The 14,029-nt window shown below is 40.4% G+C and overlaps 1 protein-coding gene across 2 annotated transcripts in view; it reads right to left on the bottom strand.

Annotated features, from left to right (window-relative positions):
* Positions 1-749: 749 nt before the first annotated feature.
* Positions 750-14,029, bottom strand: part of FAM107B (family with sequence similarity 107 member B) — a 59,279-nt gene continuing 45,999 nt past the window's right edge. For both annotated transcript variants that reach the window (XM_032106886.1, XM_032106885.1), the window contains 3 exons: positions 10,063-10,246; positions 5,906-6,059; positions 750-3,896 (listed from right to left, as the gene is read on the bottom strand). In XM_032106886.1, coding sequence (XP_031962777.1) covers positions 3,780-3,896; positions 5,906-6,059; positions 10,063-10,190 — 399 coding nt within the window. In that variant the 5' untranslated portion in view covers positions 10,191-10,246 and the 3' untranslated portion in view covers positions 750-3,779. The remainder of the gene's footprint in view (positions 3,897-5,905; positions 6,060-10,062; positions 10,247-14,029) is intronic.

The following is a 14,029-nucleotide window of genomic DNA, read 5'->3' as shown; positions in this document are numbered from 1 at the left end:
TTTCCTGACATCTGTTCTGAATTCACTGCTCTCCTCCTCCTCCCCCACTTCATTTTGCCCTGTGCTCCTCTCCAGCTCCCCCTCCACTGCCACCTGCCTGGCTGACCAGGGCTCACCAGTGTGAGCCGAGGATCTTTGTGGAGAGCTGATGGCACACACCTCTTCCAGCCCTGTTCATCCCCTGCTACTTTTCCTGTCTGTTGTGGACACAGGATTTTGCTCTTTGGCACTGAGCTGTCTGACCCTAACCCAGCAAATCATTTGTGCCTGTGCTTTCTTTCTCATGACCAAGTCCTTCCTACTGGAACCACAGGTTGGAGCATTGGCTAAATTAAAAGGACCATTGTAGGACTTGAACCCAGAACCAGGCTCAATACTCTCTTCTCACTCCTGTTTGAAATGGAGCTAGGCTGACAATTCCAAGGATAGGGAATGATCTCCACAATTACTTGACTCCCATCATAAGTTTTCCCTCATGCTCTGCTTCATTTTGTGCTACCTGAACAGCTGCACAGTCCTGTTAAAAACTTTCTGCATCAAATATATTCAAAAAATTATATTGCTAAGAGATGAAGCAAACTCTTTCTGCCAACTTTTGCACATACAAACAGGGATGCAGGGTTTTAGGGAACCAAGTGCCATCATGATCTTGATACTTCCCCCCACATTGCAGAATTTTAAACAATGCGGATATCTCAGTGCAGCCCCCAAGGTTTGTTTTTTTGCAGGATATAACAGACACCACCACATACACCAAGCATGTAGTAGATTTTATTAAGCATAACTTTGGTTCTAAGTATTCCACCCTCATTCTTGTAATACCTTTAGTTAAAAACAATTATACAAGAGCAAATACAAAAAATATTAAATTATGAAAACAAATCCATTAAGGCTCCCTTTTTATATTTATATATATTTATATATGTACACTCAAACAAGTGCAGATATTAACAGAAGGTTAAAGCCACAAAAATGCTAAAAAATTTACTACTATACTATCAAAAGCAAGAGTTTTAAAAGAAGTACAAAGTGGTAAGTGAGCGATTTTCAAATCACTGAAGTATTTGCTGGATTGCTTCAAAACCCATATAGCTTGAAGGGCAGAGCAGGAATTGCTTACGCTCACTGCAAAGCAGTTTCTTACTTGAGTAGCCGCACAGGACACTTGTGGTGTGACTAACTGGCCACCCATTGAAGGGTTGCCCAATCCTGACTTCAAAGACAAGCATTTGCCTGTGAAAATCAACATGAAGGTGGCTGGGGTTCCTAGACTAAAGGATTAGCAGGATTCAAAGATGTTCTAACACACACGTTGATATTCTGTTCACACGGAGAGTTAATTCCAATGAAAAACAAAAAACAACTTCATGCTGTATGTACAAGGAAGTTTTCTGGCCTGCTGTGTTCCAGAAAGAGAAACTCTATCCTGAATGACAAGCTAACCTGGGGAGAAAGCAGACTGCCTTCAGCCTTGAGGGCCCAATCCAACACACCCACGGAAGCCAAAAAGGGGGTCTTTGTCCCCCACTGTCGCCGGTGCCACCAATTTCATTTCCCTGTGCACGTGTGGTAGGATTGCCATGATCACCAAGGGGAAATGGCTGACACGAAATGATCTGCTCAAGCCAGAGGAAGGGTTCCTCACTCACTTCTAGACTTTTCCATACTGAGCAGAAGGTTAATGTGGAGGTGAAACCAAGAGGCAGGATGTTTGGTAGGCTGGGAACAGCTAAGATGAGAGTGGAATGGAAGGCTTGGACATAGTGCTGTCTGAACAATATGAAACAAAATCAGTGCAAGTGTTGGAATGATGTGTTGCCAGAGAAGATCCTCTCCTTCCAGGAGAAAGGAAGGAGAGAGGGAAGAACCTGCAGCATTCAGGGTGTTCCTTTGTTGAGATGGAACATGGAAGAGTCTTACATTTGGCCTTTGTCTTTTGTATGTCTATAATCTGAACAGTCTGTTAGACCATCTTCACATTTAATCTTCTAGACGTGAGTCACACTGCAAGCCTAAATCAATGGCAATATGCTTATCGCAATTCAATTTACCCTCAATCTGATTACGTCCTCACAAAAATGCCTGTACCTTGACAAAGTTTGTATGTAGGAAACATTTCTAATTGTATTTTATCCCAAGTGCTAATCTGAAACTGTATTTAAAACATCCAATACTTACAGGAAAGGCAAAAGGAATTATAAAAACCAAACCAACAACCCTCCACCACACCTTTACAATACAAACATGCCACTGCTGATATTAATTAAAAGTGTTCTCAAACATTTATGTCCAATGTAATTACAAAGTAGAAATTATTGTGTTTAGCATCCTAAGGCAAAGGCTAGGGATTAGATCCTCAGCTGATATGGATGAACACAGTTTCAGTGAGAGCTAGGACTGTCCTAACCAAGGAAGACGAGGATTTCTCCCCAAATTGTGAAGATATATCTGTACCCAATCACACCAGGTAAGAATCCAATTCTATAATCCTACATGAGCAATCTGCTCCCCACTCCTCATCCCAGGCTTTCCTGGATAACTAGTAGTCATAAGCATGAAGGATCAGATACTGTCATCCCTGTGCAAGCTGAGCAATATTTTATTTAATGGCAAGTCACAGGGGCTACTTGCAGAAAGGCAGAAGATGACAGAATTGGACACAAAGTCTCAGCGGTAACACACTTCCCTTCTTTCTTGAGGCTAAATGAAGGATGGGATAAAATGAATTTCATTTTATGCCTCACTTTAAGGAAAAAAAAAATCATTTCAGTAGATTCCAGTAATGGTTTGGTCTGGTTTAAACACTTCTCTACTGCAGAAACTGCAACGTGTGTCTGCAAGCAAAGAGTAGGAACAGACGGCAGATCAGTTCCAGCAAATGAGTTCAAACACTACCAAGTAATGTGTTACCACTGTACTCTGCTCAGCATGTCCTTGGAGGAGAAAGGCCACAACACCAAAGTGAGCAGGATTTCAAAACATGAAAAGTAGAGGACAGATCATTTTGCTTTGAGAGGTAAATTCACAGGTAGCATTGTACAGGCCTGTACACAACAGTGTAACTTTTATAGACACATTAATCAGCCTCTGGAGTCTCCCTGGCGAAAGGATCATCAGATTTTCGCTCTTTCACAGCCCAAATTCTCCATGCCAAACAGCAAGAAATGGGCTTTAAGGCTGCTTAACTTTTCACTGCTGGTGAATTTTAAGCATTCTCATCTTGCCCACACCTGCCTATCCTAGCGGGGATGGGCAGCAGTAATCAGCACATCTCATATCCTCCTAGATTTAGTAAAAATTCCAACTAAACACAAATTATTGTGGGATATACACAGCCTGTAGGTCTAGCTGGAGGAAATCTACCTGCACAGCAAAGCTTCGTAAGATATCACAGGAGGATTTTTGTTCTGTTTTAAAGCAAAATATAATCTGTGTATCTCCACTAAACTAGGATCACAAGAGTTAAAGCAGTGCAACACTGAAGGAATTTCTCTAGTATCCCTGGTTAAAATCTCTGAGAAAGCACGTCAGCCTGGTCCATGACACTGAACTGACAAAGACACTCCTTATCCATTGATCTCAGGACTGTATTTGGCAAGTCGATCTGTTTACGATACTGTCTTTTTAATCCACACGTCCCAGGAATTAAAAATCTCATCTTCAGTAAGTGTCAGCTGGATGCTGTTATTTCCCCTCATGAGGAGCAAATGTGAGACAACTTGCAAAACCCTCTCTTTGCAGGAAAGCTGGAAGTCTTAGTGCTGGCTTAGGCGCTGGCTCTAGGAGTCTGGTGCTTCTGTTGCTTCCTGGACCGTCCTCCTCAAGTTGCCCTTGACTTTGACAAATTCAGGCGCATTTTCCTGCTCTTCCTGTATCTTCTGCTTCTCCAGTTCCAGCTTAAAAGGGAATCACATGTTAAAAAAAAAAGTATAGAAAACACATCATTGAAACAGAAGACAAAAAACTAAAGGTTTCAATAACTGGCCATGCCAAACCCTTTAAATTGCTTCCTTTCTTTGTCTCATGGAAAAGATAAAATTGCCTTTCTTTGGGAGTATGTGTTCTCATAAACAATAAATCTTTTCAAATCCTTGGCTCTAGCTTGTTCCAGATGTCCACCTTTGCCAGACAGACAAGAACTCTGCAAAAGCCCCATATGAGAACAAGACGAAGCATTTTTTAAGAATTTCTTGGACATCTTCATTAAAGAAACAACAGTAATTCTCTTCTCTGGCTTTTACAACAGAACAAGGAAGAATGTGCCTCATGGGAGAACACATGAACAGCTACTACTGAGCGCACTTACAGAACTGATTTCTGAGCGTTTAGGTATGGAGCTCTGTATCTAACTTGAGCCTCTTTAGGAGTATCTGGTTTGGCTAGCACAAAAAGCAATAAAAAACCAAAAAACCTTCCTTAGCCATTCATTTTTGAGAGCCCATTAACTGACGTTTTAACCAACTTGGAGCTCCTGCCCATGCAGAGACACTTGACATTTCCATGTGAGGAATGGAAATGCTCTATGTGGCTAGGCTGTGCAGTGCCCATCCAGCACAGGCTCACACATGGCACAGAACGTGGATTGCTTAGCAATCCTTAGGGAAGGCAGATGAGCTTGCAGAAGGAAAAAAAAAAAAAACCTTTAGAAAACTAACAAAAGTGCCTGAAAGGAGCTTTTTTTTCTTTCTTAACAGACCAAGGTCTCCCTGATTAATGGGGACCACGTACAGCTCACCTAAATAATCTCTCCTTTGTCTCTGGTTCACCCACAAGGGACATGCCTTGTTTCCATAAATCACAACAATGTCCCTCCATGAGTCATGTTGCCAATTAATGCCATTCCTATGATGTTTACAAAGTCACAGCACTGTCTGCAATGGGCAGGCTTGCCCTCTTCTAAAAGAATTTTCTAATCTACATAATCTACGTTGGATGGCTCAGTTTCAAATTAAGTCTTCCCACAAGCTGAACGATTCAAAGCTGGGCCCTTAACAGAGATTAGAAAAATGACAGGATGATACACTTAAAAATACAATAGCTTTCTCCAAAAATATTCTTAAGCCTAATTAAAACAAAAAAAACCCAACCTATAATAAAACCTAAATAAAACCTAAAACCTAAATAATGATTGGATTACATTTAATTTTTAATAGTAATTATTTGGTTTAATTGATTTCTATTGAGAAACACAGGAGATACTGATTTAAAGCATTTATTTATAGCATTCATTTATTTAAAAATAAATGCATTGCTCGATGCACAGTGACTTCTCTGATGAGCTGTTTCACTGTAGAGATATTCCCTCGCAAGCACAGGAAGTGCTTCCAGAGGCACAGAGAAATTTGGCTGGCCCTGTGCCTGGCAAAAAGCTTCACCACAAGGAACTCCAACTCCACATCATCTCCACACCCAGGGTCGGAGGACCTTTTCTTTCATTTGAAAACACCAATGGGCTCACACATTTTAAGGCTATGAAAGATCTTTTTAAAGTAATCTAGTTTCTTACATAACGTAGGAGAATCAATTGATTTTCAAAAATTCATTAAATGTAGCTTTGATGCACTACAGCCTAACAGTCATTCTTAGTGGATCATAGTTAGACTACAAAAATTAACTAAATCACCACAGCTTCAATGGTTAAATAGTGTCAGTGCTCCCCACACATTCCTGTTGGCTGGTGCAGGATTCATTTGACCAAAGGCAGACCCCATATGCAGTTTCTATACAGTAAGTGAAAACGAACAGGTAATTAAAGCCTGTGATTTGACTTATCCTAAGAAATATCTGCATTTAATCAGGGGAAATATGAGAAATATTGGCTGCTGCTTCTTTCCCATTTACAAAGAGAGCCTCAGGTGAGGAGCTCAGATGCAGATGTGTGAAGGTCTCGTATTCGCCATCTTACCTGCTCCAGTTTCTGCTGCCTTTTCAGTAGCTCTATTTCCAGGTCTGACTTCTTCTTTTGTGCTTCCTCTTCTTTTTGTTGTTTAATAACTTGATCTCGTTTCCTTTTCTCCATCACCTTCTGTAGCTCTGGTTTATTCTGAGGTGCAAGACCCCTTCAAATTACATGGTGGGGAAAAAAAAAAGAGAAGTTTCAATTAGCAGGAATTCACACAGAATTGCAGGCAGCTTTACTAAAATTAAGTAGTTGCCTATTTAGATACATTGGGATATAAATAAATAATTAAAAGGAAAAAATATTCAGCCATTTGCCTGGTTTTTAACCAGTACCCTAAGTTAGAATTTAAGCCATATAACCATCAAAGATATTTCCTTTAATGTGCATGCTGGTATTTCTCCTGTATAATTCATTAACTTTCATCTTTAGTCTTCACTGTATTCTCTCAATTCCAAAAGAATGGATTGAAAAAATCACCACAAATCAAGACACTATCAGAGCTAGGAACAAATTTTGGACAAGAAGAATTTGCTTGGTGGCCAGTAATTCAGCAGCTGTGTTCAGACAATCCTGTGCAGGGTATCCTGTCCACAGAAGTTTGCATGGACAAAACTAAAAAGTGGTCTGTCACACCGCTCTGGGAAGTCATGGATTCACTCCTTTCCTTGAAAATGTAACTGCTTTACACATGCCTGGCTGTGAAACTGTTTCCAGTGAGAGCTCCCAGGCTACACTTAAACATCACAAAGAGCCTAAGACAACAAAAATCCAGAATAAAAAAGTTGCTGTCGCCTTGGAGACCAGACAAAGCCTGGAGGATTCTCCCTCTGATGAGCCTTTAGGTGCTACATGAACTGAATGTTTTGTTCAACACAAATTGTTTTCCAAGCCAGCTACTCCGGCATGAGAAAGCTCACTCCTTGGGAAGATGCATGACGTTATTTATACAGGCACACACTTGGATACTCACTCCTACTTATTTTTGTGACTCCAGCTATTTCTTTTATGTCTGTAATGCTATGATGGTTTCAAAATTTGTTATAAAATCCTCCCTGTTATTCAGGTATTAGCGTAACTTAAGGCAGAGCAGAGAGATCTGAAATTTGTGTTTGTTATTATTGTCTTTCCTGTGAAGACTATTATGTGAAAGCATCCAGCGTTAAGTTTAATATCAACCATTTTTATTTTAACTTTAAGACATTCAATAACCTGATTAAGCTTTCAGAAAGCATATTTTACCCTTCCTACTTGCTATATATCTGTGGTTGCCTAATTATTCATTAATATGCATATCTGACAGCATGTCCAATAAAACATTAAAATGCCATTTTATGGTGGCATCTAGGAATGACTCCATATATTATGCAACACTCTATCCCTGTACATACTCTGACAGTAAAATCAAATATTTAGCAACACCAAATGCTGTTCCCTATTTCTCGTAATAGATCTCATGGCCTGAGTGCAACAGAAGCTACAAGACTGTGTTTATATTTTATGTTTCATGCTATTTTAATTACATTTTAGCACGTAAAACTGAAGTCAGGCAGGAAAAGCTGGAGTCATTTTTTACTACTACTACTACTACTACTACTACTACTAGTGGATTGGTGAGAGCAGAGTCAGTGGAAGCTTCCACACTGGTGATCAGCAGTCAAGACAGCCACAAACCAGAGAGCAGCTGCTAAGTAACATTCTGTTGCTGCTTTTCTGACTAAGGGCGCACCATAACAAAGCAGAGGCACAGACTGATTCAGATGTGCTGTAACAAAGGGAACCTGCAGAAAGTACATACAAGTAATCTATCCCTCCATCCAATCAGGTGAGGGTGGCAGATCTGTAACAGAACTGTAATGTCAGTCCTGTTTCCACTCTCTTATGTAAAAATGAAAAGCACCAAACTGGGGGATACTGGATTAACTGGGGTCTTGTATCACCTCCTGGTGACTGTTCTGGTTAAATTACAAATCCTAAGGCTTTGATATAGAGGGAGCAAATTGTGTTACAACGCAAGTTAGAGCTGCTAGGGTTAACACCTCTGGCAGGGACAGCACCAATACTCTGCAGAGCTGAGGCTGACTCCTAGTAAGTAAAAATAATTTAAGTGACCAGTGCCTTGAGGTAGCACCCCCTGAATCCTGGTTTGGTTATTTTTTCCCCCAAAACAACGACCCTTTCTGCCAGTGAATAACTACAGCAGTTCAAGACCCAACAGACACTGCTCACAGTGGGCATGGAGAATGACTGGACCAGTACTAGCTAGTATCTTCCAACATCCATTTCTGGCTGTTCAGAGCTGATGGGTCCAAAAAGTGAAGCTGCCAATGTCTACACTGTGTCTTTGCAACAAAATAAACAGCATGTTAAGCAGACTTCTATAAGAGCACTGAAAGTCCTCCATACATATGACAGTTTGGTGTAACAAAGCAGAACACAGCCTAATATCACATTACTGAAAAGCCTCCTATCAGAGCCAGTACAGTGACACAAAGCACAGAAGATTAACCCTCCTCTAAAGGATACCAATTTTTCTGCTGGTGAAAATCCTCAAAGTACTTCATTTGTGCACCAATAAATAAGACTCTAAAATTAACAGCTGTAGCTAATCAAAATTACAGTAAGAGAAGGCATTGAGGGCTGCACATTTTTTCTGTGTAATAGGATATTTTCCTAGAAGAAAAGAACTCCATACTATTTAAAAGTGCTTTATGCTTTCATAAACTTAAAAGAAAAAAAATAGTCTTAATTTATTGCAGCCTCCACATCCTCTAGATTAAGATCATCAGGAAACTTCAACTATTTTTCTTTCAATGACTATAAACTTCTTGGTGCTAGGAACTGACTTTGATGTTTAATCCCATTAATGAAAAATAGGACAAACACCTGTTTAGGCCGGTTTCTTCCAATTCAGTTGGCATTCTGTAAAATATCTCTCCTTCTTCATCACTAAAGAAATGCTATATTGTGTATGCAATTCATTTAGAATTAAGTCTCTAAGCCCAGAATTTGTGAGGATTTTTCTATTACACAAAAAAAGACCCCTTCTTCCCCCAAAATACTACAATGCCTACAGATTAAAAGGAAAAAAAAAGAGAGAGAAAAACTGCCATAATGTGACTCTTCCTGCCAAATAGAAAAATTCAGTTGTGCTGGAGTAGCCAAATTAATGACTTTTTATTCTTCTTTATCAAGATCCTGAGTCTCAAAAAGTCAGAATGGCTGCTACCACCAGCTTTCTGCTCAAATGCACTCTGAGATACTGTTCTTCCACTTCTATTTTACAGATCCCCACACTTTGCCTTTGGAAAATCAATTTTGGGTGTCTTCAATGCACCAAATCACCAAATGATATCATGGGTTCTGCTGGTTTAAACAAAGGAGCATCAACAGGCTTGGTGCCTTTTCTTCCACCAGGTCGTCTGGTGGCTATTTTGTTAATGTGTTTTCTAAATGACTTCTCTGTTGCTGAAGAGATCTCATGACAGAACTTCAGCTATTTCTGGGCCAGGTGCTCGTGTCTCTGAAGTTGATGAAATGGAGTCATGGTTGTTTACATCTCTAAAAGCAATATATAGAGCAACAGCTGTGCATCCCATCCCAGAGAGGAGCAGGCAGCATTTGCAAAACATACAAAGAAACACTTGTGCAGCTGCATAGCAGGCACCAGACTATCACACTGCATTGTGAGACAGATCAAATACAGTTTCATGTGAAATAAACTACATGATTTCTGTGATTTAAAAGTGGCCTCATAAACTCAGCACACTGGGAATGGTGAAAGCCCACAGATTTTATCATCCCGCTGTTAACAGCAAAATTTTGTCAAATACTTGATAGTGTTAAGAGTACAAGACAAATTACAGTGCCCAGGTAATCCATATGAAAGGTAATAGGGGAGAACTGAACTGTTTCCTCTCAAAACTGACCCTCTGAGTATTCACAAAAACTAAAAGAGAAGCCTTCTAGAGCAAGCTTTTGCACAGCAAAATGAAATTCAAACAGAAATAAATGCCACAGTTAAGAATCAGAGTCTTGCAATTTACAAGATCTGAATCAACAGTGCCTGCTGGGTTTTGGGTACAATGTCATTTTGATGAAACTAAAACTCAAGCTGGGTGTTTGGGGTGGGAGGGTGGCACAAGTGATTTTTAGACTCTTACCTTTTCTGATTCATAAGCAGCTCTCTATGGAGATCTTGATGATTCCGGGATGACTTCACAGGATTAATTAATTTCTGAGGTCTAATTAATTCTGGATTGTCATCATCTATGTAGTCTGGTTCAGCCATAATCTTTCTTGGAATGGGAAATGGATCTTTGGGTTCAGTATCCTTGTTCACAGTATCTGTAAAACGGGAAAAACTGTAGTGAATCTACACTGAAAGGCCTTTTAAAGATGTCCTAAACCACAAAGGCAGCATATTACGTTGGCAACACTCATGCTTTTCCTGGGTTAGTTTTGTCCGTAGGAAGTAAAGGCTCTCAGAGCAAACACCAGTAGCATTTTTTAAAATAGGCAGCAATTTCATAACAATGACATCTCCAACAGCCTTCATTCAATAACCTGGAGACAGTTTCCCCCATTTTAAGAAGAACTTGACAAATAATTTAGGTTGTGTGTGAAGATCCCTATTGATTTTAATAAGCCTATTCAGATGAAACATATTTGGATCAGTATTACTGAGACCCTAAAGACATTTTAAACACTGACTATATTAAATACTATGAATGTGTATCAAAAACAGAGTCTCATTTTGTGCTGTCAATGTCATGTCAGCTGTGGGGAAAACACCTCTGTGGATAAGCAAGCCCTGAACTCTATCGCGAAAAAGCTTCCATGTGGAAATTGCCAGATCTGCAATTGTTGTGATGGGGGACTGGTTTCTACGTGGAAAAGCAGAGAAGAAAAAGCTAGGTGAGATTATTTCTTAAAGGCCATATTTCACCCAGTGAAAATCCACAGAAATCCACTGACCTGAAGGCAATGAATTGATGATTTATTTAATTTGGAAAAGTGGCACTTTCCTATCCTGCTGCAGAAAAATTACCTACATATCAAATCACAACATTTTGAATCAACAGCTGACAAGTCAACTATGGTTTTCAAATAATTTATACGTGACCATTCATACCCCTTTCCATTCAAATGCACCAATCACAAGATGATCAGCATTCAAAACAAAGCACATTCAGGAAAAATCTGTCTCTCTTCACTGTTGTGAAAACCTGCACACAGAATTTGCAGTTGTCAGTTTGATGAAACGTTGGCCCCTCAAACAGACCCCAAAAAATAATCTCACAGCATGTGGGTTTACAGAGAAGAATCAATGGGACATGAAAGAAAAGACGAGAGGCTTCCGTTCTCCTGACTGGCAGAACAGCTGAATGCTGCACACTGTACTCACGGGGCTATGAGACAAATCAGAGAATCACTGGGATTTGCCTTGCTTTTTCCAGTAAAAGCTGAATATGTGCTTTAATTTAGATCCCACTGTTACCAGCCCTTCCCTCCCTTTCTCACCCCATGGGCTAAAAATCCTATGTTCAGCCACAGATTAATCCCTAAACTATTTTCTTTCAGTAGGAATCTAATATTGTTGCTCAGGTCTGATCAAAATCCACTTGATATGGCAAAAAGATTTTCCCTTAATACTTCAGTACATTAAAACTGAACAGTACCATCATCACCCAGCTGCAGCTGCTTACAGATGAGGAAGCAAAACAACATGAAGTTTTCAGCAGATGCAAAAAAGATACTCTGGATTTGAATGTGTCCAGTGGACCTGGCAGAGACCTTTCAGCTTCTTTGAATGGATGATGTGAACTGTGTTTTAGTGGTGCTCCATCTCACACACCAAGTTTCTGTGGAGCAACTTCAAGGAGAAACAGCTCACCAGTGTGAGCTGCTCTCAGGGTGGCTCCTTCATGAGTTCTTCAAGGCAAGTTCATATGAAGCATTTTTGAATTCTGTGGGAGTGTCAGGTCTCACAGAGACCTGTGAAACTACTATAAAAATTGTCCACAGTTCAAAACTGTGGAAGTGCATTGTTGTACATGGCAGAAACCTCGTACTGACACTGATCATGCAATTAAAATACTTCTCCTGTCACCCCTTCAGAGTCCTCCCTGCTTCAATCAAGCAACCAGCTATTACCACACACGCCAAATATACGGGATCATTGGAAAACAGGTCAGAAGAAGCTTGGAAGGTTTCTAATCCAAGCTGCTCCTGAGAGCAGGAACAGCTGTAAGATGAGAGCAGGTTGCTCAGGACATTTCCCAGCAAGACACTGAAGTTCCCCAAAGCTGCACAGCCTCAGTGGATAGCCCTTCACTCCTCTTCACAGTGGTTTTTCCTTAAACCCACATGAACCTCTAGTTTCAACTCCAGCCTGTTGCCTGTCACTCTCCAGCCACACACTCTGGTGAAGAGTCTGGCTCCATCTCCTTGGAAAGCACCTCCCAGGCACAGGGGGCTGCTGTTTGGTCCCCCCAAACCTCTGCTCTGGGCTGAGCCAGCCCAGGGGTCCCTCAGCCTCCACCACAGCTCATCTTGGGGGCGCCTGGCTAAACTCACATCTCAAATCCCTCACTGTTCAATAGCATGCCATATAAAAACAAAAAACAACCCCCAAAACCCCTCAAAACACACCACCATGATGTTAATAAAACATTTGTAGAGGTCAATTCTCTTAGCACATATCGTGAATAAACTAGCTGCAGTTCTCTTCTTATATAAGGACATAACATTTCATACTTCCTCAATGTTAACATCAGGCTTATTACAACTAAAACAACTAAAATATTACATATCCAACCTCCACCCAAAATAAACCTTCTCTGTAAATATTTGTTTTGCTTTACTACTCTATCAGTTCTGTTGCACTGATGGGCCTGTGAGTCTTCTAGAAGCCATTTATCATCAACAGCCCTCTGTTAAAGTAAACCCAAAAATAACCTGCTGCTTCTTCAAGATAATTCTTGTTTGCTTAGGTGAAGATGAAAAATGCAGAATTACTCTACAACTGCCATAAACAATGTACAATTTTCTTGACACAAGCCCCTGAAAACCAATTTGATTCAATCATTTCTCAAAATGTGGTGTAGTATTTTGCAGCATATCGATTTGGCTTGAGCAAGCCCTTAAAGTGAAGTCTATTTATTCTTCTTTCTTCTGTCCCATCACTATTTTTAAAACATGTATTCAACTCAGAGGTCAGGAATCGTGGTTTCCTACTGTAACATGAGCTCTACTAGCAGCAAACATGAATGAATAAAAACTCCCCTGGGAAGAGAAGTCTTTCCATGTGTGATTAAGCTGCAAATTACTTCAACTAGGATTTCCAAACAGAGCCAAGGACACAGGGCGCCCAGTTCCCACTCAATGAATTCTCTCACACCCTCTGCAAACCTCAGCCTGGCTGCAGGCCACCGACAAAGTCCTGCACAGTCACTGTGTAATATTATATGCAAACAATACAATGAAGATAAGGTGATCTCTACCCACACCCTGTCAAAGCTAACATTTACAAAAGCACAGGCAAGTTTCACATAAAAAGGAAACTGAGGCACAAAGGATTCACCACACCAAGGGCAGACAGAATAGAGCAGTGTATCCCCAGAGTTTCATTCTGAGGTTCGGGCTCACACCAATAAACCAGTCAAGCTCGATGACAGAATCCCTTAAAAGTCCTTAAACAAGTTTAATCAATGTTCAAGCAATAACAATTAAGACATTATTAATTCCATGAGTCTCTAGTGCTCATCACCACAAACGTCACAGCCCATAAAGCTGCTTTCAGATCATCACTAGGTGCTACAGTGGGACATTAATAAACCAAATAATCACTTAGCAGGAATATGCTGCCTGAAGAGCATCCGAGAGGCTCCTTTTAACAATCTGCTGTTACGTGATCGACTGAGAATGTACGATCCATTGCTGTGTTTCCTCATTACCTTGCTCCAAATAAAGGAGATTTCGATTCAGGGGATGTTTTAGCTGAGCTTAGCTCAAGTTTAATACACCCACTAATTTGGCAGGTGCTTCCTAGTGCATTTGCTGAATTAGCTGTTGCACCACGAGCACCACAAAAGCATTTATCTACCTTAACTTGTCGTGCCTGAGTAA

Source organism: Corvus moneduloides, chromosome 4 (genome assembly GCF_009650955.1).
Source record: "Corvus moneduloides isolate bCorMon1 chromosome 4, bCorMon1.pri, whole genome shotgun sequence".
In the NCBI taxonomy this organism is placed as follows: domain Eukaryota; kingdom Metazoa; phylum Chordata; class Aves; order Passeriformes; family Corvidae; genus Corvus; species Corvus moneduloides.
Note: the sequence above shows the minus strand (reverse complement) of the source record. Positions and strands in the feature narration are given on the sequence as shown.